The sequence below is a fragment of the Molossus molossus genome, unplaced genomic scaffold (genome assembly GCF_014108415.1).
Source record: "Molossus molossus isolate mMolMol1 unplaced genomic scaffold, mMolMol1.p scaffold_m16_p_8, whole genome shotgun sequence".
In the NCBI taxonomy this organism is placed as follows: domain Eukaryota; kingdom Metazoa; phylum Chordata; class Mammalia; order Chiroptera; family Molossidae; genus Molossus; species Molossus molossus.
Window position 1 is genome coordinate 27,378,012 of NW_023425402.1, and position 27,275 is coordinate 27,405,286.

Consider the following 27,275-nt stretch of genomic DNA (forward strand, 5'->3'; position numbering starts at 1 on the left):
ACTAGTGACAAAAAATAGATAATTCAGAATTTTCTTTTTAATTTGGAAATTCGTTTGGTTCCCATTTTGCTTGGATGTAAGCAACAGTCAGCAAAAGAACTATATAACGAGAGATGTGGAAGAAAAACCAGGAAGGGCCAACTTGATAAGCACTGGTGGTGAGCGGAGTCTCATCTGGAGTGAGGAGGGTGAGGGTGGAGAAAGGCGCTGGGGCACTTTCATCCCGCTGGTACCTGCACGGACCAGATCCGAAGTACTGGGCTATAAATATGTTTGGGATTTTTTGTTGTTGTTGTTAAACACAGAAGTAAGCGTGTTTATGTAAAGAGAAAAGAGGAACCAAGGGGAACCACGAAACGTTTAAGATACACGTGAGAGCCGATCGTCTCAAAGCTGCGGAGTGAAGGTTCTTTATTGAAGCAGGACACAGGGGCATGCTAGGGATAACATCAAGAGACAGGAGAAAACATCATCTCCGTCAAGGAAAGTAAATACATCTTTCACGGACCAAGAGAGAAGAAAGAGAAGGAGGGGGTGAACAGATTTTTGAGGAGGGAGACTGAGGACGAGCATGAGAGGGTTTCCTTGACCTTAGGAAAGTAGACAGTTTTTTAATAAGACATTTTGGATGCTTCCAGGTTATTTATTTTAAAAACGATTGCTTTGATTAAAGCCTCAGGATACCAGTACAATACAATGTTTCGTTAATGTTTAAGCAGCAGCAGCCCAGAAGAAATGCCAGCAGCGTAAACATGTGTCTCACAATCCTATCAGTGGGTTTGTTTTAGAAGGGATGCATATGTGTCTACCTGTTTATCTTGCCAGAAAGAAATTGTATTTAAAATTTTTTTTTTTTTCCAAATCTTTATTGTTGGATGTAAAATGTATTACAGATGTTCCACATTTTTCCCCCATTGACCCCCTCCTCCCCACTCCCGCCCCCCTCCCACCTTTTCCCACACTATTGTCTGTGTCCATTGGTTATGCATATAAGTTCTTTGGTTTATTTCTTCCCACCCCCCCAACCCCTTTCCCTTTGAGGTTTGTCAGTCTAGCAGTGAGTTTGTGCTTCTTAATCCCTTCACCTTTTTCACCCATTCCCCCAACCCCCTTCCCAACTGGCAACCAATAAAATGTTCTCTGTATCTATGAGAATGTTTCTGTTCTTCCTGTTCATTTTGTTTGTAGATTCCATTGTTGATAGATATGTATTCATTGCCATTTTGTTTGTTCATACATTTTATCTTTTTCTTCAAAAAGACCCTTCATCATTTCATACAATAACGGTTTGGTAGTGATGAACTCCTTTAACTTTTTCTTGTCTGGGAAAGTTTTTGTATGTCCATCGATTCTAAATGACAGCTTTGCAGGATAGAGTAATTTTGGTTGTAGGTTCTTGGTTTTCATCACTCTGAATATTTCTTGCCACTCCCTTCTGGCCTGCAAAGTTTCTTTTGAGAAATCAGCAGACAGCCTAATGGGTACTCCCTTGTAGGTAACTAGCTGCCTTTCTCTTGCTGCTTTTAATATTCTCTCTTTGTCTTGAACCTTTTGCATTTTGATGATGATGTGTCTTGGTGTGGGCCTCTTGGGGTTCCTCTTGTTTGGGACTCTCTGGGCTTCCTGGACTTGTATGTCTGTTTCCTTCACCAAGTTAGGAAAGTTTTCTGCCATTATTGTTTCAAACAGGTTTTCAATTTCTTGTTCTCTCTCTTCTCCTTCGGGCACCCCCAAGATGCGAATGTTGGCACGCTTGAAGTTATCCCAGAGGCTCCTTACTCTATCCTCATTTTTTTGGATTCTTTTTTCTTTTTGCTGTTCTGATTGGGGATTTTTTGCTTCCTTATATTCCAAATCGATGGTTTGCTCCTTGGATCTACATACTCTATTATTGAAGCTGTGTAAATTATTCTTTATTTCAGTTAATGCCTCCTTTAATTCTAACTGTGTATCCATGATTTCTAACTGGTCCTTTTTTATGCTCTTGATGCCCTCCCTAACTTCACTGAGGTTCTCACTAAGTTCATTGAGCATCCTTATAAGCAGTATTTTGAACTCAGTATCTGTTAGGTTGCTTATCTCCCTTTCGCTTAGTTCTTTTATTGGGGTTTTGTTCTGTTCTTTCATTTGGGACCTGTTTCTTTGTCTCCTCATTTTGGCTGCCTCCCTGTGTTTGTTTCTGTGTATTACTTAATGAGAGGTATGAGGCTTGCTGAGACCCGGTGCTGCTCGTTTGAAAGAATTTAGGAAAAACCTGAAGCAGGATCCAAGACCGGCCAATCCTATGGTTAAGCAAGTGGCAACAGCTTGTTGAAGTTGTGTGGGGCGGGGCGGGGCGGGGCCTCAGGGAGTCAGCAGGGCGGGGCTACGAGTGTGAGCCCGGTTGCTGGAGTCCCAGATATGGCTTCTGTCTGCCGCCCCCGGGAAGGGCTCACCAAAGGAACAAAGGCCTCTGACAGCACGTTTGTCCCCGAGGAAGCCCCCTCTCCAGCTCTCACTCCAGTGCCAAACAGCTCAGTTCTTCCCTGTGTGTCTCTGGTGCCCCTCGAGCTGCCTCCCCTCCGAGCTTAGAGGGAGAGAGTCCGATAAGTCCGTGCGCGGGCCCTTTAGGGAGCTGCCTGGGGCTCCAGCCGCTTCAGCTTCCCTGAGCCTCAGTTCCCGCTGGTTTTTCCAGCCAGAAGTGATGGGGATTCTCTTCCTGGCACTGGAACCCTGAGCGGGGCACCTGGTGTGGGACGGGGACCCCTCAGTCCTCAGGAAGGACCTTCCCAGCTGCGGGATCCTCCTGATTTTTATCCACCACGCTTGGGTGTGGGACCAGCCCGTCTCGCCGCTGCGCGCTCCACCGCCGCCGCGCGGCCGCCCCCCCTCGCGCCGCCGCCCCTCCTACCGGTCTGGATGTAGCTGCTTTTTTTTTTTTCCTTAGTTCCGTAGTTGTACGACTTCCATTCAGCTTGATTTCAGGCGGTTTTGAATGATGGTTGTTCTTTAGTTTAGTTGTAACTTTGATGTGGTTGTGGGAGGACGTGATACCGCGTTTACCTACGCCACCATCTTGACCGGAAGTCTGTATTTAAAATTTAATGGCGAACGTGAAAATACACTAATTACATATGTTAAAAACAAACAAACAAAGAACCCCACCCAACCCCAAATTTATGACTCCCAGATCAACCAGAAGCGGTTCTTGTAGTGATGCAGGGTTGGGCAAGGCATTGTAATATTGACTCTTAACTCAGTGTAGATGATGGTATTGTGAAGGCCTACGAGGCAAAAGAAGGAAAAGACTCATTCATCAGGAAGACGATGGGAAGAGTGAAGGGAATGCCCTTTGTGGATTGCCCGCGGGGTTTTTCATTTGGAGAGGGGAGGGTGTTGTCCCATCATCAGTCACTGAGACTTGGTATTTCATCTAACACATTTCATCTAAATATTTAATTAAAAATAAAGTGACATATTTATTGTTTTGCATAACTTGCAGTGAAAAGTGAGCCAGTATTGGTCTAAACTAAAGGCACAAGAAGATTTGTAATGCAGAAGTAGTAAAAAAGTAAATAAATCAAGTGGACTGAGTTTGGCGCTAAAATGATTAAGATATTAAGTGGTTCTGATAATCTTACAATAGTGCAAGGCTTTGTATTACTTTATTCATTGATTTGATAGTACCCATGCCATGTTAAATACTTGCTCCTATGCTATTCATAGTTGAAATTTATTTACTTCATTTTGCTTTCACAAGTATCATTTGACCTTGTTTGAGCTTCATGGATTTAAAAGCCTTAGAACATAGAAAACTAAAATCATGTTTTTTCACTTGGGTGATTACATAAAATCTCTTTATAACTGATTATAAAACCTGACACATGACAGTATTTACACAGATGTTCAGAAAGTAAATAATAGTGGTAGGGATTGTTGTAGGGATTATGCTGTCATTCGTGGTTACAGTTGATTTTTTTCACCCTAGAATGAGAAGGCATAGACATAATGTCAACTGAAAACGGTGTGTTTGGAATGAGAAAAAACTCACATGTTTTTTTTGGTCAACTCAGAACAAAAATCCCAACTCCTCACCTGCCTGTCTGTTCAATTTTATTTGGTAAAACCACTCTTTTCTCACTGTTGTAGCTGTACCACGTTTCTTTGTCTCAGGACCTTTGCACGTTCTTCCTTCACCACGGAGTACTTTTCCATGTTTCTGTGACCCTTGAACACTTGTACTTTACACCCTTAGCGTTCGTTTGTCCCTTTCAATTACTTTTCTGAGGGGAGGTACTCAAATACGTATTGATGAATGGATAAATACTTGCCTAATTAAGTTGTAATGTTCAACTGAGACTGATACAGTAATAAATGTCAACTTTAATGGGAAAAAAAAGAAAGAAAGTTTTTTAAAGGTTGTAAAGACAGGTTACTATAGAGTTGGTATTTTGGAGTATGTGGGTTAGCTATATGGGGTGGTTAGTGGAGGGACAGGTAAATATCCGGAGTGGAGGTCCAGATTCTGTGACCATGTGCCATAGGCTGGGAAGTCATAGTTCCACATCCTTCTGGCCACAGTGGTTAGTGTTGGACATCTTGGGCCAAACTGAGCTGATGGGCAGAATAACCTGCTCTGTTTTGTGGGGTGTGGCCTTTCCCCTGCTCACGGTAGCTCTTCCTGAGATTCGGTGAGCTACTCCAGCCCGGACTCCCTTTAATAACTGCTGTTTTCCCCCTCGAATAGTTCATGTTTTGTGTGTGTTCCTTGCCCCTAAGACTTCTACCTAATACAGGTCATGTGAATTAGTTCAGATATTTCTAACTATTATAAGATCCAAGCTGGTAAGAGCTGAGGAGTATAGATAGCCCTGCATTTTCTTGCTCTTTCTGTTTTAGCTCTCTAAGGCAGAATAGAAGCTAGCGGAAATAAATTAGATCTTTATTTTGAAAACGTTTAGTTTATAGGAAATTTGAGTGTCTGTAGATGGCTATACATTATTACCAAAGGCTAGAGAATTATTCATTCATTTGTTTATTTAGTAGATATTTGACGAGCATTTATCCTGAGTGAGATATTATCCTTACGTGCAAAGATTAGTTAATTCATTTGTCAGTCATTTATTGAGTGAAAACTCTGCTATGCTTTATGGGAGCAGGAGGAACAAGCCCTGGCTTCTGCCCTGAAGGAGCTTTCTGTCCAGGAGAAAGAGAGCAACAAGCAAATAAATAACTGTGTGCAAAGCAGGAGTATGTGCTATAGAGGGAGTCATCACCTGTGAGGTTAAGGCACAGGACAGATGGAAGTTTCCTAGAAGGCTCTTAAGGGATGGAAAAGATGAAGAGGTGTTTGCCAGAGAGACGCATGGGGTGTGTAAAAGGAGAACGGGATTCCAGAGAGCAGAGGTGTTGGAACTGCCTACTGAGCCAATGGGAGGAGCTGCTTTTCAGAATGGCTGGGCATCTAGCTTAAAGGAGGGAGTAAGGGTTGGGTGAGGGATGGGACTGAATGAAGATGAGACAAACGGAGGTTGAACAGGCCAAGGGATGAGACTCTGTCTTAAAGGCGGTGAGGATTCACTGACAAGATTTATTTAAGGGAAAAGCAGAGCAGATTTGTATTTAACAAGGTCCCTGGCATGACAAAGGCGTATAGGCTGGAGGTATGTTCTAAGATGAGGCAGGAAGACCATGGAGAGCAGATGTCTGAAGCCTCATGTTCTTAGACCCAGATTCATCCTTAGGGAAAGAAGAGAATCAGAGACCTTACCCAATCAGAGGCACTAGGTTCAGCCTCCACAGGCACTGGGCACAGCAGACATTCCTGATAGGTCTAGTATACGTGACATGTTCAACTTCCCTAACAGGTGCATTATCTTCATAACTCAACCAGCCATATTTCATATTAAATGACAAGCCGAGGCATCAAATGAGATCTTGGAAAACAGTGTGTTAAACAGCATTGACCAGTATTTGTTGTGAAACATCTTGGTCTGGTGTGATGATGTCTGGGGAAATGGATCAAGAATTGAGTAGGCAAGCCCCAAATATTTCTCTGGTTGGTTATTTATATAAAAGTTACTGGAGCCATAGGTTCGTGTTCTCCCAAATAGAGTATACATTTTATTTCTTCTAGTGTGAAGCGTAAGGATTTTATTCATATTCCTCAAAAAAAAAAAAAGCAGTTCAGAAAAACTGAGTTCATGCTGAGCGCAAATGCATTTGCTGTTTATTTTTAGTAACTTTTATTTAGCCCTTGATGTTTTTCAGACATTGTTGCATCAGAAAAACAATTTCAAAATCACTAGTCAAGTTCTAACAATTCCCCTAGAAAATTACAACAAAGAAATGTCTTCTGTTAATCTTGTTGAATATTAATTTCTCATTAAAGAGGCACTTGGTTTTGTGTCCGGGTCAAGTCTGCCCTCTACTACAGAACATTCGTGTGGCAAAGACAGACAAGAGGGTGGAAACTGATGTAAAAGGGACATACATCTAACAAGTGTTTCCAACTGTTTGCACTTGTGTTTGTATATGTAAATGTATATCTGTATTACTTTGTAAAGAATCGTCTACTTTTGGGTAAAAATGTAGCCATGTATGTTGTGTTTGGGCTTGCTTAATCAGTGAAACTTGGAACCTTAACGTCATTACTTTTATGGTACTATAGAAACATTATGTTTAGAAATAATGAGAAGTAAACAGATTCACTAACTTGTGGAGGAGACATTTTACTAAAAACCATATAGTAATGGTTTGATTTGTTTTTTTAAGAAGCAGATTAGATCCACTGGAAATTGAAATAATTTGAGAGTTCAGTAAATGTATTCTTAGGGTAATTGCCTCAAGGGTAAGCATATGGATTCTGAGTGAAGCTCAGTGTTTTTGAATTAATAAAACAAATAGTAATGGCAATGGTGGTTAGTGGTTCGTACTGTCAGCAGCCAGGAGCCCGTAGCTCAGAGCCCGCTGTGTTTGACAATACATGTTAGCTGAATAAATAATTGAAGGCATATTATGTCCATACGTTTCTTTCATTTATTATTTTTAGTTCTTACAGTAGGCTTATAAAATAGGAACCAGTCCCCTCATTTTTCAGGTGAGGAACTAAGGAATTAAATCTTCCCTTCAAGGTCACACAGCTGGCAAGGTTTGGGATTTGAATCCAGCCATGTCTGACTCGAAGCTCAGGTAGACATCATTCATTTCTGTGTCCTTCCTGCCTGATTTCTCCCTTCCTCTTTCAGTCTTCTATTAAAATCCTAGTATGTAACTCTGGCTACAGTCAGATAATACACAGTATTGATTTTGTGTGATAGGTTTTTGGGAAGGAGAATTTCACTGGAACAAATGGCCACAAGTGCTGTGGTGTTTGCTGGTGGTGGTGGTTGGAATCCCGGTCCATCGGGATCGCTGCCTGGGCAGCATTTCCTGAGCGACACCCCACCCCCGTCATCTGCCGTCTAATGTGAACCAGGGGCTGTGGTGCTGGGAAAACGAGCGTTTATACAGTACAGTTGTAAAGCTGTGCCTTTCTAACAGCAGCACCTGTGGGATTCGTCAAAAGGAGAATGTCGGTTTAACAGTCACTCAGAATTTGAAAAATCAGTGATTCTGAGAATGTTTTTGTACTTGTTGAGCAAGTAACACCTGTTACTGCTCCAGGGGAGGAGTCCCACTCCAAGGAGCACAACAAAGAGCATGACAAGGCCCACCACCAGGAACAGCTGACCCAGGTCACCCATGAAATGGACTGCAGGTGTCAAAACCACCGAAAAAGATGCTACCCAGACACTCGATGGAATAACGCTTTTTTCACATGGAGAAGGGGCAAAGCAAGGTCAGCTTCAGCCATGAACGCTGGTTCCCTGGGGCAGACAATGCTGCAGGGAGGTGGTTTTACGCACCCTCTGTAATGCAGGTGAAGGACCTCACGCCCTCCCTGCCCAGGACAGAGGTGGCAGTGGACTTAGCCAGGTGCCACGTGCCACAGGCTGAGGCAGAACAAAGAGGTACAGGTCCAACCCAGAACAAGTAAAGATATTCCCAAAGAGACAAGAGGCCCTGGCTGGTTTTGCTCAGCAGTTAGAGTGTTGGCCCATGGACCAGAGAGTCCTGGGTTTGGTTCCCGCTAAAGGCACGTACCCTGGTTGCAGTTTGTCCCCGGCCCTGGTTGGGGTCGTGTGGGTGGCAACCACTCAATGTGTCTCTCTCACATGGATGTTTTTCTCTCTCTCTTCCTTCCTGCTCTATCTGAAGATAAATGCAAAAATGTCCTCATGTGAGGATAAAAAAAAGGAGAGAGACATGAGTGTAGGTTGTGAGAACGCTTTGTCTCTTTGGAAGAAAATCTGGGCCCCAAACCCATTCTCCTGCGGCTAAGGGATGACACGCCGCACATGGCAGCCTCCCCCCATCCTTACGTTGTACCAGGAACAGCTCAAGGTGAGGAGCTGTGTAAAGGTGTTTGACTCTATTTTAAGAATTGTTTTTAATTGTAGATATTAGTCTGGCAGTTGGAGTAGATGTTTGTGTGTATTAAGTGTATACGTGGTACTTTAAAAGTGGTAGGTTATTTACACTTAGTGAATCCATACAGGACTTTCTCATATTTGACCAGTTTCCTAAACGGTAGCACAAGGATCTGATTCCTTTGCTAAATGATGTGAGATGGTGAAGAAGGTAGTTAATGGAGCCTGTTGGCTCTTTCTTCCTAAAGCTAGCTAGGGAGAAACCTCAGAAGTAAGAGGAGCACACGGATCAGAGGAAATAGCTAAAGTAACTACGGAGAACCCCAGGGATGACTGAGGCTGCTGAGAGGGGGTTGTACATGTGGGTGGTTTAGCCTGTGGCGGGGGCTGCCTGAGGCATCAGGAGAACATACTCTGTTCTAAGTTTCTTTCCTTTTAAGTTTTGTTTTGACCTGACTTTCTCTAGTTGCCTTGAAAGTTCATTGCTGCACCTCTGCTAGAGAAATGGTGTCAGTGGGGTCCTGGTAGGGCAGCGTGACAGCCCTGTGGAGTGAGGAGGTGAGGGAAGCGGGCACACGTTCATGCAGACCCAGGCCCCACGCGTCCGGGCCGCAGACTGGGCTCCCCGAGGCCGCCTTCTCCCGCCCGCCCGCCTTCTCCCGCCCGCCCGCCTTCTCCCACCTGCCTTCGCCCGCTCGCCCGCCTTCTCCCACTGCGGTGCTTTCACTGCTGAAAGGTGAATCCCTCCCAAAGCCCCTGACAGTGGTAGGCAGCAAAGACATTGGTCACGAGTGGTTATTTTGTGTCCGTGGTTCATCCCCTCCATATTTCTGAAATACATCAGGAGGGGTGATCGTAGGACTTGGGTTTTGACCATTTTCCACGCATGTTTCCAGATCTATTATCTCATATCCTTTGGTCAATATGACCACCTAGGCCAAAATAATCAGACGCATGGAGAGTATAACCGCTATTGAAAACATAAAAGGATGAACAGAACAGTATCTACCTCATGAAGCAGGGTTATTAGAACAGAGGGGTCAGTCGTTTTAAATGAACATAATTAAATATACTCAGTGATAAAGAAGGATAGTAGTAGTAGTAAAAAGGAACAAGGAGTCAAAAAGAACAAATCAGAGATATTAGATATGACAAATATAGAAGCCAAAGTAAAGAACTCAATAAATCAGATAAATAGAATGGAGACAAGTGAAAAATAAATGAATGAACTTGAAGATCGCGTTGTTGAATTCTGAAGGCAGAGAAAAGTAGAGATAGAAAATATTAAGACAGCTAAGAGATATGAAGGAGAGAGATATTAGTGCCAACATTAAAACAGTTGGATTTCCAGAAGGGAGAAACAAAATTGGTGGAGAGAAAACTATTCAAAGAAATAATGTTGGTGGATTACTCAGAATTAAGAAAGAACAAAGACTTGAAATTGAAAGGGCAAATGGAATACCAAGAAGAAAGGGAAAGGAAAACCTACATCTTGGTAGGCTAGTGAAATTTAAGAATATCATAGCCAAGGAAATCTAAAAAGTTTTGGAGCACAAGAATAGATTATCCACAAATGAACACGAACTAGACTGTCATCTTTTCAGCCCCGACGTTCTCAGTTATTCTGCATATTTGAGGTTGTGGAAATCATCTGTATAATATATAATTCAAAACCTGTAAAATAAACTTATTAAATCACATTACAGTTGTTGAAGTATTTTTTATTTTAATAAGGGACATCTTTTCTTTATAACCTTCCTGCTTGAAAAAAACTTAGGGTGCCTGATCACAATATGTAATTTTATGACTTTGTATATATATTTGGGAAAAGTTGCTGTCATTTATATTAAAGTGATACATCGGTCCTTATTTTCTTATTTTTAATTTTTTTAGTTCTACTTGATCTCGTATTGGGGCATGTACTTTTTAGAAATGTGTTTTGGCAGCCATAGATATCAAATAAATACTTTTCTGTTTCTCATAATTACATGTGACACAAGTGATTTTCAGTTGCTCTTCTTCATGCTCCTAGATTTAAATTATTTAAATAGCTTGATATTACTGCTGTGTACCAGAAAGAAGCTGTATTCATCTTTCGTTCAGAAATTCTCTGTCCAGGAGACTTATAATGAAACGTGCACTTTAAAAATGCCTGGTATCCACATTAAAAAGTGTCATCAGAATGAAATTAATGTTACTGTATTTCATTTACCCAATATACACAAAATATTGTCATTCTAACGTAATCAGTGTACACAGTTTTTAGTGAGATGTTTTACAGTCTTTTTTCCATACTAAGTCTCTGAAATTCGGTATGTATTTTATAGCGTATCTCCGTTTGTACTGGCCACGGTGCAAGAACTCAGTACCGCAAGTGGCTAGTAAGCACCCTACTGCCAGTTCATCACTAAAGCAAATGATGGTTCAGTGTTCATGAAAATTGTTGGGTGGCTTAAGAGTTTCTAGTAAGAAGGGGTCTTCTTGAATTAAGGGATCTTAGCACTGAGTAGTCCTTCTGTCAGTTGCAACGAATCGTAAGAAGGAGCACCCTATACTTTTCAGGGTGGAACTTGGGTTAAACATGTAAATCGACAGAAGGTTTTGAGATGGACTGACTGATTTTATAGGTTTATTTCTTCAGTTCATGTGGTTCTTCCTGGATTTCTAATAGGCAGTTCAGACTTAACGTGGACCAAACTGAATTTCCGATCTGTCTTTCCAGGCCTGCTTCTGCACCGGGCCGAGCATTCTCTCTGACTTCCAGCTGGGATGCTGCTGAAAGTCAGTCTGCTGTCCCATGTCCAGTTCCCTAGCCCTTAGTTGCCCATACCTTTCCTAGGATGTATCTTTAATAAAAAAAAAAGTCTGCCGAGTACTTTTAAGTAATGTTAGTGTCACCTTAAAAAAAAACTCAGTGGGGATTCAGGAGAAACCTATGTGTTTTTTAGTAGTGACTTTAAAATTCTGTCAGCTGTCTGGTAGTTCACAAGCCGACACTGTTGGAGCATCTTCGTAGGACTGATTTTAGTTCCTGCTTCTGAACTTCATTTACATCTGATTAAAATGAGCAAACTGATGGGCGCGGGTTGGGGGGGTGGGTACCCGTCAGGCACAACAGCAGAACAGGAAACCAAGCTTTGCATTGGCTTTGTCCAGGGGATCCTGTGGCCATTTAAGCTAAACGTTTTATAAGAAGAGAGCAAACTTTAGGAAGTGTAATATGCAGATTTCTCCCCCTCCCCAATTTTATAACTGTTGATGATTCTTTAGTTGCAACAAAATGCATTTTTATTTAAAAATTAGCTGCTTCAAAATGATACTGTTTTGGGCCTTTCTGTGTATAAGATCTTTTGGAACTAACAACAACAACAAAAAAGGGTTTTTGTTCCCTTTCTCTTTTCCTAAGATATATAATAAAATAAGGAGATGTCAGATATAAAGGATGGCTGTTGCTCAGACTTGTCCTTTGCTTGTCTGGTTATCCATCAAACACTATCAACTCGATTGTGCCAGAAAGTGAGAAATGATGTCATTGGAAAGCAATCAGTCAGATGTATATCAAGGTCTTTTAAAAGTCTCAACTAACTGTTCTGATATCAAAGGATGTTTTACAAACATGATGTGCTGAAATGATTACTCTTAGGAAATGTGTCTTCAACAGGCTTATTTTATCCCTCCTCTTGATTTCATACCTGAGTACTTTGAACCAGATGGGGTAGATGCACCTGATACTATGTCACCGTGGCCCAGAATCCACACTCTTTGTAGCTTGCAGGAAAATATTAGCTGGGGTCCATCTCCTCACTAAAACGGCAGCTCATGATTTTAGGCCATCAAAACAGTAGACAATTGATATAGTAAGTATAGCCACAAGATTTTCTTAAAATCTTTTCTGCTAAGCAAGTAAGGATTCTTTCCATGTTCAAACCACCATCTCTTCTTTACCATAGAATTGAGTTACTGTCTACAACTTTAAAAATAATAGAAAAGGTCATAACCTGAAAAGATATAAGGAATAAGAAAAATACCTACTTTTCTCAGAAAAATAGACCTTTACATGCAATTTTAACTTATGAGGTCATCTAAATTAACAATGAACTGATTTATTCCATTATACTAATAAATTCAGAAGTTTGGATCTGTATTCCCCCTTTTTTTTTTAATCCTCACCCAAGGATATTTTCCTATTTCTCTTCAGATAGAGTGGGAGGGACGGAGAAAGAAAAGAGAGAGGGAGATAGAGAGATACATTGAGGTGAGAGAGACACATCGGCTGGTTGCCTCCTGTGTGACCCGACCAGGGCCAGGGATGAACCGCAACCAAGTATGTGCCCTTGAATGGAATCGAACTCGGGGCCGACACTCTAACTGCTGAGCCAAGCCGGCTAGAATGAGGGTCTGTATTCTTAATGGAGTGTAGGTTATTTGAAGCCTCCATGAGTTTATGATTGTTGGGAGTCAGGGGAGATAGAGGAGGGTAAGGGGAGATACATGGAGATGGAAGGAGACCTGACTTGGGGTGGTGAACACAATACAGTGCACAGATGATGTGTTGTGGAATTGTACCTGAAACCTATATAATTTTGTTAACCAATGTCACCCCAATAAATTCAATGAGAGAAGAGAGAAACGTCCATGAGTTTAGAAATTTGAAGGCGTCGGGGATCCAGGGTGCTCCTTGTGCTAATTCCTAATTTTGAAGAGGGGAGAACAGCAAGAAAGAAAAGAAGAGGCTTTGTGGGGACCTGCTGTGTCTGTTGCATTGAAAAGACATTGCTTTCATTTTTCCTCATACTTCTTTAGTCACATTAAATGAGTTTTTTCTCTAAATTTATGATGAAGTAACACCTTTTGGAAAATGCATCTTATGTGAGGTTAGAATGTGCAATAAGTCCAGTGTTGTGTTTAAATGTTCCTATCACAGTAAAGACATTTTACTTCTGTTTCCTTTCATAATGAATGGTTGTTGATGAATGGTTGATTTTCATGTCCTAGGAATGGAAATTATTTATTGTTTCTGTTCTGATTTGTTGTTTTAAATGCATGTAGAAGTTTTATAATTAATGGCAAGGTTTTAGTTTGCATAGGCAAAACATGCTTCTGTGTGTGCAATAGGAAGCTAGTCAAGTATTTTAAGAAGCTTTTCTTAGAAGTGTTTAAAATACAGAAATTCCTTAGTGGAGGAACGAAATTGTATAATACTCTTACTTATTTTTAAAGGAAAACTGTAGGACTACTTCATGAACAGAGAAGATTGCTTAAATTTCAACTAAATTGAATGCAACCCAAAATGGTGTAATCTGCTTCTTTCAGGTTAGAGGAATACACTGTGAGATGGGGAGGCACAGTGAGCTGTTTTACACTTAACTAAAAACATTTTCTACATCTACAAAGGCAGGGTCTCTGGCAAGGAAGAGATCAAGGCACTCTGAGACATCAGGGAAAATTAAGTCACAGGCAAGGAAAAGTGCGAAGCACATGAATCCTTTCTGCAGCATCTGTTGGCATAAGCTCTGGAGGTAGTTTGTGGGCATCTGGGGCTGCCGTCCCTGAGTTACAAACCTGGGTCAGTGGTTCGAAGTTCAGCCGTGGAAGGCAGTGGAAGTCTCTGTGTATCTTTGCTGATCAGTTGTTTCTCATCACCGAGCGCCCTCTGGTTCTGCAGGTGCGTCCCCAGGGGCGGGCTGTCTCACACAGCAGATCACTGTCACAGGGGCTCAGTCAAACTCCTGTTCGATCCCTTTGCTCTGCTCCCCACTCCTCGACGTGCACTTCCAAGTTCCTAGAAGTCCAAATCAAGGGAAAAAGAGTTCTGGTAGAAAAACGAAAACATGCACTGCTCCACACATACCTTTTGTGTGTCTTCAGTTGGGTAATTAAATACAATGGGGGATCCTTTGATATGAATTTCAGTTTATTTAATAAACAAATTATAAGTGTGTAAGTGTAGTGTGGACTAGATCATGTTGGATTTAAAGCTTCCAACATGGGAAGTGGTACACCGTTTAGTAATATTTAGAAAGGAGATATGATTGCCAGTGTAATGAGGGGTTTGTGTCTGACATTTATAATGGGAAATAGACTCAGCAGGAAGTTGAAGAATTTTGGATTATGCTACTTAAGGAAGATAAATAACATGCACTGTGGAAGCCACGATTCTGTCTGGGCAGTCTTTTAAACATTTACTGGAAGCCTATAGATACAGTTGGCAACTCCAGTGCACACAGTAGAATTTATGTGCATATTTAGGAAGCTTTATGAGAAACTTCCACATAATAAGATTTTGCTCAAGATTCATGCTTACAAAACAGTAAAGGAACAGTTGGGTTCTGGAAAACCCAGATAAGAATATTTCTTACGTTAAATAGGAAATTGACAAATGTAAATTTAGGTAAATATAATACAGGTGTTTTGGAAGACAAAAATGATAAGTGAAAATATGATAATAATGACTAAGGAGCTTTAGAACTCCAGTTATTGCCTCCCAAATTTATTGAGTAAGTGAAAAGTCTAGGAATTGAAATGAGTTTTCGAGTTTTTGCATATGAAGATGACGCGGAAACAAACCGCAGTTCTGTTCTGCCTGTCGTGGTGGTGATCCTATGAAATGGTCCTGGACATGCCAGTGGAATCTGGCAAGACCCAGAGTCAGCCCAGCCAGCTCCCCAATCCCAAATGTACACAGAGACTTCAGGGAACCTGTCAGGAGTAAAGATGTGGTAACATGTTTTCTAAAGCCATAGGATGGCTAAAATACATGGGACCACATCTAGGGAATAAATAAAGGGTATATAGGACGAGAATGGCAATGGTAAAACAATTGAACATTTTTATAGTAAGCCCAAGAAGAACATGTTTTTAGAATGAAATGCAAATTTTGGATACATTTTAAAGACGAATATATGAGGCTAAGAGAAGCTGGAGCTTAGAGCGTAGCATCAAGGTCACTATTCACTCTACTTGGATATTCCGGTTACCTTTGGCTGAATAGATTGCGAAGCCCTAGGGTGCCTTGGGGATAATATCACTTCTAGGGGTATTGGGAGGATTAGAGTGTATACAGAACTCCCAGTGGAATACCCTGCGTGTAATAAAAAGATGAGGCGCGCTCGCTGTGCTGTTGCTCGTACTGCTACTCGACAAGAGCAATCCTTTAAGAGGACAAACAAAACATTGACAATTTAATCTCTTGGATGCCAACGTGAAAAACAAAACATGTTGAATTTTAACTTGCCAGGTCTTTGCTTTGCTTCTGAGAAGTCTAATTGTAAAATTGCTTGCTGTAGTAGCTTAAGGATTTTGAACCAAAATGAGCAGAGTATTCTAGAAGTAAAACGATTTTATGGGTGTTTTACTCTAAGGGAGACAATTCAGCAATCCATGTGTATTTATCCCTGCACATCTCTTAGTGCTTTTTTTTTTTTCCTTGCTCAAGCAATTGTTTTACATTGCTAAATGATATAGAGCATCAGTGAGGTGCTTAGGGTAGCCTTTGAATAGCAAGCTTCTTTTCACTCCATAGGTTTCATGATCAGAAGTCAGCACTGGGATGTCTGCTTGCACTGTTCCAGGTTTATTCTCTCAGTTCTTCATATCATCCAGACCCCTGAACTGGAAATATCTTGTTAACGCTGCACTGTTTAATATTCTTTGGAAATTAAACTACTTGGGCATGTTAAGAGCTCAAACGGAACCTATGCGTTTTGCTGGACAAGGTCGTTGGTTGGGTTTTAGAGCCTTACATATTGAAAATCATGTTTGTGGCCAGCCGATAGAGACATTTCCATGTAGCAGAGCATTGTACGGATGAAACCACCACTGTTGTGAAGATCAAATGAGGGAGTGTGTGCAAGAGCCCTGTGAACACTGCGCATCTGAGCACTAGCCTGTTAGGATCAGCAACGAACAGCATCTCAGCCAGCCAAGGGGGACTGTGAAACCAGGAAGCAAATTTGGTTCCAAGAGCAAGGTGGGATGTAATGTGGACTCTCACAGCGTGGGATCTGTAATTGGGGTCCATTGCTCTTATAAGAAAATGTAGTTCAAAGAGACACGGGATTTTCCATCGTTAAAATCAATGAAATTAAAACAGCAGCTTCTTGTAAAAGCTAATTTTACTTGACATCTGCCCTGATCCCCGTAATGAGAGTGATAGTTCTGTAGAACAACTTGTTCTCTCCAGAGCTATATCTTTTGTTTTTTTTTTAACTGTGAGGTCTCTGTTTAAATAAATTGTTGCCTTTTGAGTTCAAAAATTATTTTCTCCACCTATAAATTGTGTGTCTCTTAGAATATCTGTGTACATAGAGTCTATGCATCTTCAATTCAGTAGAAAAGGGTTGGCATTCTAGATAGTTGGTATCTTGGGGATTTATAAGGTGCAGTAGGAGCCATGTCAAATCTCCACCCCCTCCCCATTTAGAAAAGTTTACTGAATGCTATTCTTGAATCATACTTATTGAAAGAACAACCTTAATTTTCCCTGAAGGCATCCTGAAATTTCCTATGATCTGTACCCTAATATTTTTTTATGAAAAATACAGGTTAAATATGAAATTGATAAAATGCATCATATGAAATGAAGAGAATGTAAAGACAGTTTGAAAAACATTCCCCATATGTTTTTTATTTAAAAAGGTTTTGGTGTCCACACCAAAACCTGTACATGGATGTTTATAGCAGCTTATTTATAACTGTCAAAACATGTTAGCATCAGAGATGTCCTTCGGTGGTGAGTGGATAAATGAACTGGGGTACTCCAGATGATGGAATGCTAGGAAAAAATGAGCTATCAAGCCATGAAAAGACATGGAGGAACCGTCGGTGCGTAGTACCAAGTGAAAGAAGCCAGTCTGAAAAGGCTATATGATTTCAACTATATGACCTTCAGAAAGGGCAAAGGATCAGTGGTGGCCAGGAATTAGGAGGGAGGAAGGGGTGAATGGGTGGAGCACAGAGAATATTTAGGACAGTGCAAAGGCTCTGTATAATAATACAATGGTGGATGCATGTTGTACCTTAGTCCAGACCCATAGAGTGTACAGCACCAGAAGTGAACTCTGATGTAGTCTGTGGACTTGGGGTGATCAGGATGTGTCAGTGCAGGTCCGTCAGTTGTAACAAATGTACCACTTTCACAGGGGATGTTGATAATGGGGGGGGGGGGGGCTGGGGGGCTGTGCATGTGTGGGACAGGGTATATGGGAAATCTCTGTGCCTTCCTGTCAGTTATGCTGTGAACCTGAAACTGCTCTTAAAAAATAAATCTATTAGAAATAAAAAAACAAACCCAAACCAAACCACCTACATTTGGTCTCTGTCATTTGTGAACACACATACATGGTGCTGCCCTAATCTCACCAGAAGAGAGCGCTGTTCTGCTTTGAGTAAACAAGACTGTATGAAAAGAGGGGTTTAACTTGTTATTACCGCCCCCTCCCCCCCGATTTCTTTTAAGGTACAACTTTGGTATTAGTGCACGTTGTCATTTCTCTTGACTTTTGTAAGGAAGCTGAGTAACTGGTAAACACACCTGAGAACAAAACCGAGCAATATTTTCCAAGTGAGCATTGTTTTCCTGTCATTTTTATGGGTTTTAATTTAGCCAGTGTTGGGTGAGTAGCTGAGAGAGAAGGGATTTATTATTTTAAAATGAAGCCATCCTCTAGGTCTTCATTTCTAACTGTTGAGCCACCTTTGTTTTCCAAACTTCGACTCTTTAAGAACCATTTACCGTATTTACTTATGTGGTTACCTCAGAGTGCATTCTTGTTTCCTCACTTCATGTCCATCATTTGAAGAAGAACATTTATTTTCTTTCTCTGGGCCCCTTAAAAAAAATTCTGCTTCAAAATAGCAACTGGCTGTTGGTACAGTCTCCTTTAGGATTTTATTATCTATCTATCTATCTATCTATCTATCTATCTATCTATCTATCTATCATCTATCTACCTACCTACCTACCTACCTACCTATCTCCATCGGAGGACATTTTTCCATTTTTGTTCAGATAGAGTGGGAGGGAGAGAGAAACATCGACGTGAAAGGGACACATCGACTGGCTGCCGCCCGCACTACCCAACCAGGGTCGGGGACAAACTGCAACCGAGGTACATGCCCTTAGCGGGAACCGAACCCAGGTCTCTCAGGACTGCAGGCTGACACTAACCGCTGAGCCAAACTGGCCAGGGCTCCTTTAGGATTTTAAGAGCATCATCCATCTTCATAGTTGGAGGCAGAATGCTTTCCTCGGGGAACTTTTTTTTCCCCTCACAAGGTGAAATTCACTTATTCCAGGTGTGCAACAAGAGTTAAAGGAGTGGTTGGTTGTATACATTCTCTCTCTCTCTCTCTCTCTCTCTCTCATAAATCTCTAGTTGCTTAAGATCAGTGTTATAAAACTTTTAAGTCTATTGACTATATTCCATATCTTTCTGTATGATCTCATTTCTACTAGGGATAGCACATCTCTTGCAAGTATCTCTAATCCTCCATATCCGGAGCAGATGCTGGTAATCTGTCCTGCTCTTTCCTGGTTGTGGCTTGGAACGAACCCTGCCCTAGTCAGCTACTGCTGGTGAATGACAAGTAGACATCCCTGCTTTCTGCATAATCCCCGGGAATTTTTAGCTAGTCCCTGGCTCTACCTGCTACTGATTTGCTGATAATACCCAAATATAAATTGGATATTGAAAAACACCTCAAATTCAGCATGCTTCAAATTAATAATTTTCTTTCATCTTTCCAACTCCCTCTTCCTATAGCTGCTACTCACCTATACCATCTACCCACCTGGATGTCCTTCTGTTCAGACATGAAGCTATGTAGAGTATACCTCCTTTGAATTTCTCACCATCATGTCTTCCTTTCTGTTGCTGCTGCCTCGGCCACAATTTGGTTCTTCAGTTTGGACCCCTGGATCACTCTCCACCAAGCCACTCCTCACATCGCTAGAGAATCAGTCAGCCCTCCCTCCCTCCCTTTCTTGAACTATTCCAAACACAATTGTATGCAGAATAATGTAACAAACACCCATGTTGTTACCTGCAGGATCATAATTCTGAAAATTACTTTTTCCATGATTATTTAATTTCAGTGGAAAGTCTAAGAATAAATTATCTTCTGTGTTTGCCTTTCTCTTAAAAAATATGAGAACCAAGCATGCTTTATATCTAGGTTTTATCATCCTTGAATAGATTAATCTTCTAATTGCTATTTGTATTTTAATGTTCTTGAAGCTTTATGTTCTTTCGGGGTGGGAGTATTTTGAGACAAATATTTTATATTCCCTTTCAACATAACTTACCTGTCAGAAATGACAACCCATTTATTTAGCATTAGTATCTTGGAAAAGTTTTAACACAGCACTTTAATTTTCTTATTGTTATATAAATGACAAAGGATGTTTCTTTACAGCTGTCTAAATGAATCTTACTTGAATAGTCACATTTACATTGTTTGTTCCTTATTCCCTTTCTATAATTTTTGAAGTAGTTTCAGTATTGCCAGGTTAAGTTTTTTTAATGGGTTTTCACTGTAAAAGACTTTGAACTTTGTACGTTTTATAGTTTTAGCAATGTTGGAAAAAATAGATATTTAGGTGACATTTCTGCTTTATTTATAACTATCATTTAATGACCAAAGAAGTGCACAAAAATCAGAAAGACATAGACTAGAAGGAAGGAACTATGTCATGGTTACTTTTTTGTTAGCGACTGTTCTAGTATAGCCATAATTTGAGCTTTGGGCTACTTGTTTCCTTTGAGCCAGGGAGCTCTAAGTTTAAGTCGCATTGAGTGGTAGAGCATTTGCCCTTCTTTTAAAGGGACGACTTTAGATATTCCATCAGCTAGAAACAGAAGGAGAAAAGTGTGTGGCCCCTCTAGTTCATAGGTCGTGGTTACTTGTGAAAACTTTGGGAATGCAAGACCAAAAGGGTCACTGTCTAGGGCAGATTTTCTAAACTCATACTTCTATTGGAGGTATTTGAGAGAGGCGAACCTTTCATTCACTCTACAATATTGATTGCCTACTGCATGCAGTACCACATGCTGTTCTTAGCAGCGTGTGGGGGGAAGGTGGTGGGCAAGACAGAAATGTTCCTGCCCTGATGGGGTTTATATTCTTGGGGGGAGAGAAAGAGAAAGACAGATGTGAGCAATCTAATATATAATTTTAGGTCATAATAAATGTGAGATACCTGCAATAGAATACTGGCAATAAAAGGAGAATCATTAATTGGCAAAATGCATTACTTTTTAAACCCAAATATATGGCAAAACGGAAGATTTACTAATGATACCAATCTTTAAAATGAGATTCGTTTAAGAATCAGTAATCTGTTCTAGTTGTTTAAAACACCACAAACCTTGCATTAGGTTAATTCAGTGTGCTAGATGTATTCTCAATAATGAAAGGACATTTCAACAGCTCACCTCCGACCTCTTAACAGTAAGAAATCAACTATAAATGGTGCCAACTTTATTATGGTTCCCATGAAACAGCCCTTAACTCAAACCACCCAGTTAGTCTTCACAGGGTAAATGTGATAATTTCATTCTTGGTGGTTTACACATCAAAGACATTGTTGCTTTTAGGAAAAAAAAAAACAAACAACAAAAATGTGGAAACCAAAGTATTTCAACTAGACAGTTATTCATTTGCGTTTGTAGAAGAAAGTCCTTAATGCTGAAAATCTTGTTATGATAACATGTTGCTTTTTTGGAAGACTGACAATTGTGATTTAGTTTAGGTTTGATTTGGATTTAGTTTTGCTCAAAGCAGGAGTTTGAAACGCTTTAACTATGAAATGTAGCTGTACTTTTGTTTTCATCAGTGAATAGAATTACACAGTTGCAAGTTCTTGGATTTGTCACACACTTAATAAATATTTATTGAACATCTGTTACGTTGCATGTGCTAGGGCCAGGTGCCCCTCAGAGCCCAGTGTCTCTGCAGTGTGGCCCAAGGGGGTATTTTAGGAGAGTGGATGTCTGATGAAAGAGCTGACTTTAGCCTGAGAGCCTAAGGGAATTACTAAGTGGTTTTAATTAGGGGAGTGGTTCACTTGCATTTTGAACATTCCAGTCTGGCCTCCGTGTGGAGAATGAATTAGGGAAGAGGCCAGAGAGGAGGCAGAGCCCACAGAGGAAAGGAGATGTATTAATCGTTTAGGGAAAAGGAACTGAAGGCTGAGATTAAGATAGGAGGGTGCTGAGAAAAATTTCCAATGGGGAATGAGCAGACATTTAAAGATAGTTTGCTGTTACTGAGGTGTTTTTATTCACTTGCTTTCATTTAGAAAAAGATGGTTCGATTAGAAAGCATTCTATATAGATTGACAAGTAACTGAAAAACCCAGTCTGTCTGCTCCATCTGTTTTCAGAAAATTGATTTTTTGAAATCTCTAGATAAATTATTTTAATCTTTTCAGAGCATAGTTTTGGTTCCGAGACATGAAATCTCTTAAACAATGAAAATGACATTTTGTAAAGGGATTTGACATTAGCAGATATATGGTGTATTAAAGTGTTTTGTTTATAAAACCTTGATAACATTTTATAAAATTTCTTAGGGATACTGAGAGCCTTGTGGTTGTGCTACAGTCACAGCAGACTAATTGTCTCACTTTATTTTATTTTAAATTAGTATATGACTTTGCTGACTTGCACGTAATTGCTAATATTTCTCCATTATTATTATTAGATATGATTTAATGAAAATGACTTCATATGTTGCATTTTGGTCAACATTTTTTCACAGAGTATTAGATGTTCAAAAGGGAATGGTTTTATTTTATTTTCATAATATTGAAAATTAGGTTTGACGAATTATATGTCTGTTTTCTATTTTTAGAAAATTTTGATTAACGTATGAAATAGAGAAGATAGGCATCCTATATGAAACCCAAGGATATCTTTTAGTTTGTTGCTTGTCTTAAGGAACGTTCCCTTTTGTGAATTGTCAAATGATTTGTTAGCAGAATACAAGAACTATTTTGACATAATTGAATCCAGAAGAAATTTATCTGTTATTTAGTTTTGGTATTTTATTGAGATTACTTTAAGCTATCCGATTACTTTGGATCAACGTTTTTAATTTCCTTGGGTCAAATTCTTATAGCACAGTAGGACATTTTTGTTTTTCTTTATTGATTTTTAGAGAGAGAGGAAGGGAAAGGGAGAGAGAGAGAGAAACATTGATGAGAGAGAACACTGATGGGTTGCCTCCTGCATGCCCCACACTGGGGGTTTGGCCCACAACCTGGGCATGTGCCCTGACCAGGATTTGAACTGGCGACTTATTGTTGTACTGGTCGACACTCAACCACTGAGCCACACCGGCCAGGCGCACAATAGGACATTTTTAAGAGGAGAGAGAAGAATAAAATATACTTAGAGATATGATCACCACTATTGCATTAAAGTTTACCAGAGGCTCACATCTCCATGACTAGACTGTGAACCCGACGCACAGTTATTTAAGAATAAGGCTTTGGCTCTTCACATTTTGTTTCCTAGGTCAATTTGGCATCGTATATCAATATGAAATATTTTGAGCTGCTTTCTGTCTGTCTAAAAGCTATTCTTAGTTTCTTACAGTAATGTGGTTGTCAGAATGGAGGGATGCACGGTGGTGTGTGTGTACGTGTAACCAATTTCACAGTGGCTTAGCTAGAAATGAATGTCTCTCTCCCCAATTTTTTCATCATCCCAGGGTTCAGTGCTACAAGATTGGTTGCTATAAATGTATAACTTTTTCCATTTTTATTTACAAAGATAATATTTTCATGACTAGAGGCTTTTTCTTGAACTTGGATGATATTCTTTGTTTTACCTCCTTATTTATTTATTTTTTTACCCGTAAACTCAGTGACATACCCTACAAACTGAGGGCCATAGAGTTAGCTCTAATGACATAATGACATAATGTGCGTTCTGTGTTCAGCCGGCTCCTCCTTGGTCTTCATTGTGCTCACCAACCCTGTTCTCTGCTTTCAGTTAACAGCGCGGACCTTGCCTGCTGTGCAGTCCGACGAGAGACTTCAGCCTCTGCTTAACCACCTCAGGTAACACGAAGGCACCGCCTCATTATGCTTACACATGCGAGTGCATTATAGTGAGGAAAGTATGTTCAAGTGGTTAAAACCCTCCAGTTACTAAAAGTTTAGCTTTTCTTCTTGTTTTAATGCAGTGATTTAAGTTCAAGTCCTTAATACAACACACTTGTCACCCTTGACTTGAGGGTACGATAGAAAGCTCTTTTAATTCAATAAAAGTGTGTGGAACAGATGATAAGTCTAAGTAAAAATAAGTAGAGATGCCCTAGCTAGTGTGGCTCATTTGTTGGAGTGAGTACAGGAGAGAACTGATAGATGTTTCTCTCTCCCTCCCTCTCTCCCTCTCCCTTCCACTGCCCTTCTTCCTCTCTCCTTCCCTTCCTCTCTCTAAAATCAATAATAATAAAAAAAAAAGAGTAGAGATGACTGGGTACTCGAAGATTGCAAAGGAATGAGCCATTTCCTTAGATATAAGGCCAAGGCATACTTTGGGACCCTCACCATTGTATGGGGGATAGAGGAAATAGGTGGATTTGTTTTCAAATACAACAATAATGTTTAATATTTAAAACAAACAAACTTAGAAAATACAGACAAGTAAAAGGAAAAACCTATTACATTACTCAGAATACTTCCTTTTATAATGTTTTAAAACCCAGTGTCGAGATTATACTTTTATATGATTTGCTATTTGTTTTCTTTTAAAATGAACGTTGTAAGGTTTTTTGTTATTAGAATCTCTCTGAAAACATAATTTTTAATGATGGCATGATGATTTCTTATATGGATGTAGTGTAGTGTATTTATCTCCCTTTGGGGGGCATGTAAACTATTTCTTTTTTTTTCTTGTTCATCCTCACCCGAGGACATTTTTCCATCTTTTGTTCAGATAGAGCGGGAGGGAGAGAGAGGGAGAGAGAGAGGAAGAGAGAGAGAGAGAAACATCGACGTGAAGGGACACATCGAGTGGCTGCCACCCGCACGACCAACCAGGGTCGGAGACAAACTGCAACCAAGGTACGTGCCCTTAGCGGGAACCGAACCCGGGTCTCTCTGTACCGCAGGCCGACGCTCTAACCTCTGAGCCAAACCGGCCAGGGCATATTTCTTTTTTTTTTTTCTTTTTAACTTGTTTTCTTTATTGGTTTTTAGAGAGAGGAAGGAAGAGGGAGAGAGAGATATAAACATCGATGAGAGAGAACATTGATTGGCTGCTTCCTGCATGCCCTCCACAACCTGGGCATGTGCCCTGACCAGAAATCGTACTGATGACCTCTTGGTGCATGAGTTGACGCTCAACCACTGAGCCACACCAGTCAGGCTAGACTATTTTTAATTCTTTTCTCTAATATAAAAAATGCCATATGTATCTGTGTTTTTGACCATTTCTTTAGTATAGATTTTCAGAAGTGGAATTACTTTGTCAAAGCATATGAACCATTTTAAAGATTTAAACATATGTTTGTTTGTCTTTTTCCAAAACCTTATTCTACTTATACTTTCATATTGTAAAAGATTGTCGATGTTACTGGACCGTACACTAGCTGGGACAGCCAAAACAGTCACTAATTTAATAGTTAATCATAGAGATGCTTTGTGATCATTTTGTTATTCATTTTTATTTTGGGATGAGATTAACTATCTGTATCTTTTACTGTTTATTGATAGCATCTCCTGATGGTATTTGGTCTTAAGTACTTTAGATATAAAGGATAGTAACTCTTCATTGTACTTGTTACAAACTTTTTTTTTCTGAATGTTTTGATTAGGTTGCGTTATCTAACATGCCTACATTTTCAAGATTCATGTAGCCAAGTACCAGTAATGATTTCCTTTATGGTTTCTTTTTATTCTTTTAAAACTGAGATGATCACTTCTCATTCATAAACTTGGATGGATACTAATTTCCAGTATCTCTTAGTATTGTTTATATTGTCTCCTTCCCTCCTTTCCTCTCCCTGCCCTGTTTTTTTTTTTTCCTCTTGTACCCTTCTCTCTAGTAACTTTTCCTTCCCAGACAGATACTTTTTAGTTCTGTTAATTGTTTTGTTGGGAGGAGATGAAGGTGTGTCATAGTAACATTTCATCAGGACTGAGTATCATAAATATTATACCTAGTTGTTAAATTTTGTAGAGCATCGTGCTAGTGAATCATGTCTGATTCACTTCCCCAATCCCCTCTCCTGCTTGTTCTAATCTGTTGATGATTTTATCTCCTGAGTCTTACTATAATAGCCTCTTATTTGTTCTCCTTGACACCAGCTTGGCCCTCTCTAAAACATTTCACATCATTGCCAGAGTGATTATATTATTCTTTGGCTTAAAATCATTCTGTCTCCTCAATTTCATTTTGGATGAAGTCTGAACTTCTTAGCCTGACCTACGAGACCTTCTGGAAAGAGCCTGACTTGTTTCTTTGGACTCTTTCAGTACTGGTACCCTAACTTCTAGTGCCCCCAAATGCCTGAAGTTGCTCTAAGATGCTCTCGCTCACCTCTGTGCCCTGGTAAACATTTCCTTCTGCCTGGAATGCTCGTCTCCCCTTCCGCCACTTTTATAGCTTGACCAACTTTTGCTTGTGCCTTTAAGATCTCCCCATTTCGTTCCCATCCCCTTCCCCTCAGTCAGCATCTGATGTTTTTTACATGTGTTTCCATAATTAATCCCCTATGGCTACCTCTGTATCACAGAACACAGGAAGCTGTGCTCGCCTGCGTGCTTGTCTGATGACTCCGTTACAGAGGGAGCTGCTCGAGAGCTTGGGAAGGACTTTCGTTTTGGTTTCCAACGGCTGGGACAGTGTCTGGCACATGAGAGGCATTCAGTACGTGTTTTGTTGAGTGAATGAACGTGCCTTATAACATCAATATGTTGTTTTTACTTATGCCTAGTTTTTATAATTTATAAATCATATCGTCAGTGTTTCCTATAAAACCACAGGTAGAGGAGATATAAACCTGAAAGGGCTGAATCGCACCTCTAGGTAGTGCTCGATTCTGCGCGCGAATGATGGGTTTTCCTTCCTCCACCTCAGTATGGTAATTGTCAACTAGAATTTAGATTAACTACTGACATGTCTCTTCCAGTCCTTGAAACTTGCACAAACTACATTCACTTGGGGCTTTCGTTCTCCGCGATGCATTCATGACTGGTTGCTAGGCAACCAGGGCAAGATGCTACATGTAATATGCACCAACTGGTGTTGCTTTTTTATTATTATTAAACCAAATGGTTTCTCATTTTCTAACCATGTCAGAGACATCTGTGTGTAGGGTGGCAGTTGATGTGCATAGTTTGACACTTCCTGTTGTACAAAGTAACCTTGTGATATGGCTTTCAGTCACATTGAATTGTCTCTTGTGGCTGTCCAAATGTAATATTTTTCTTTTGCCTTCCTTTTGCTTAGGTCAGAGGAGGAAGGCATACTATTTGGTTTGAGAGATTCTGATGATAATCTTGTTAGGAAGAAATAATCATCATTGATTTGCATGAACTGTATAGTTTAAATGTTACCTAGAGGGGATGGACAGGAGGTTGAGGTTCAGATCATTATTAGGTCTAATTTTGTTGAATGGCCTCATGATCAAAGTGGAATGATGAATAGCATTTTAATTAAATTCATCAATAAAACTAATTTGATATGATGATACAAATACCTATAAAAATTGAAGTAGCGATACTGAGAAATTCTCAAATCATTTTACAGGACTTAAATGCTTAAAGAGCATTGGTATAACACTTTGCCAACCTAAAAATCTAAGCTTTGT

At 40.1% G+C, this 27,275-nt stretch overlaps 1 protein-coding gene across 1 annotated transcript in view; it reads left to right on the plus strand.

Annotated features, from left to right (window-relative positions):
• Nucleotides 1–27,275, plus strand: part of PRIM2 (DNA primase subunit 2) — a 278,782-nt gene that overhangs the window by 137,677 nt on the left and 113,830 nt on the right. The window contains exon 8 of the mRNA XM_036249061.1: nucleotides 23,450–23,517. Within this exon, the coding sequence (XP_036104954.1) occupies nucleotides 23,450–23,517 (68 nt within the window). The remainder of the gene's footprint in view (nucleotides 1–23,449; nucleotides 23,518–27,275) is intronic.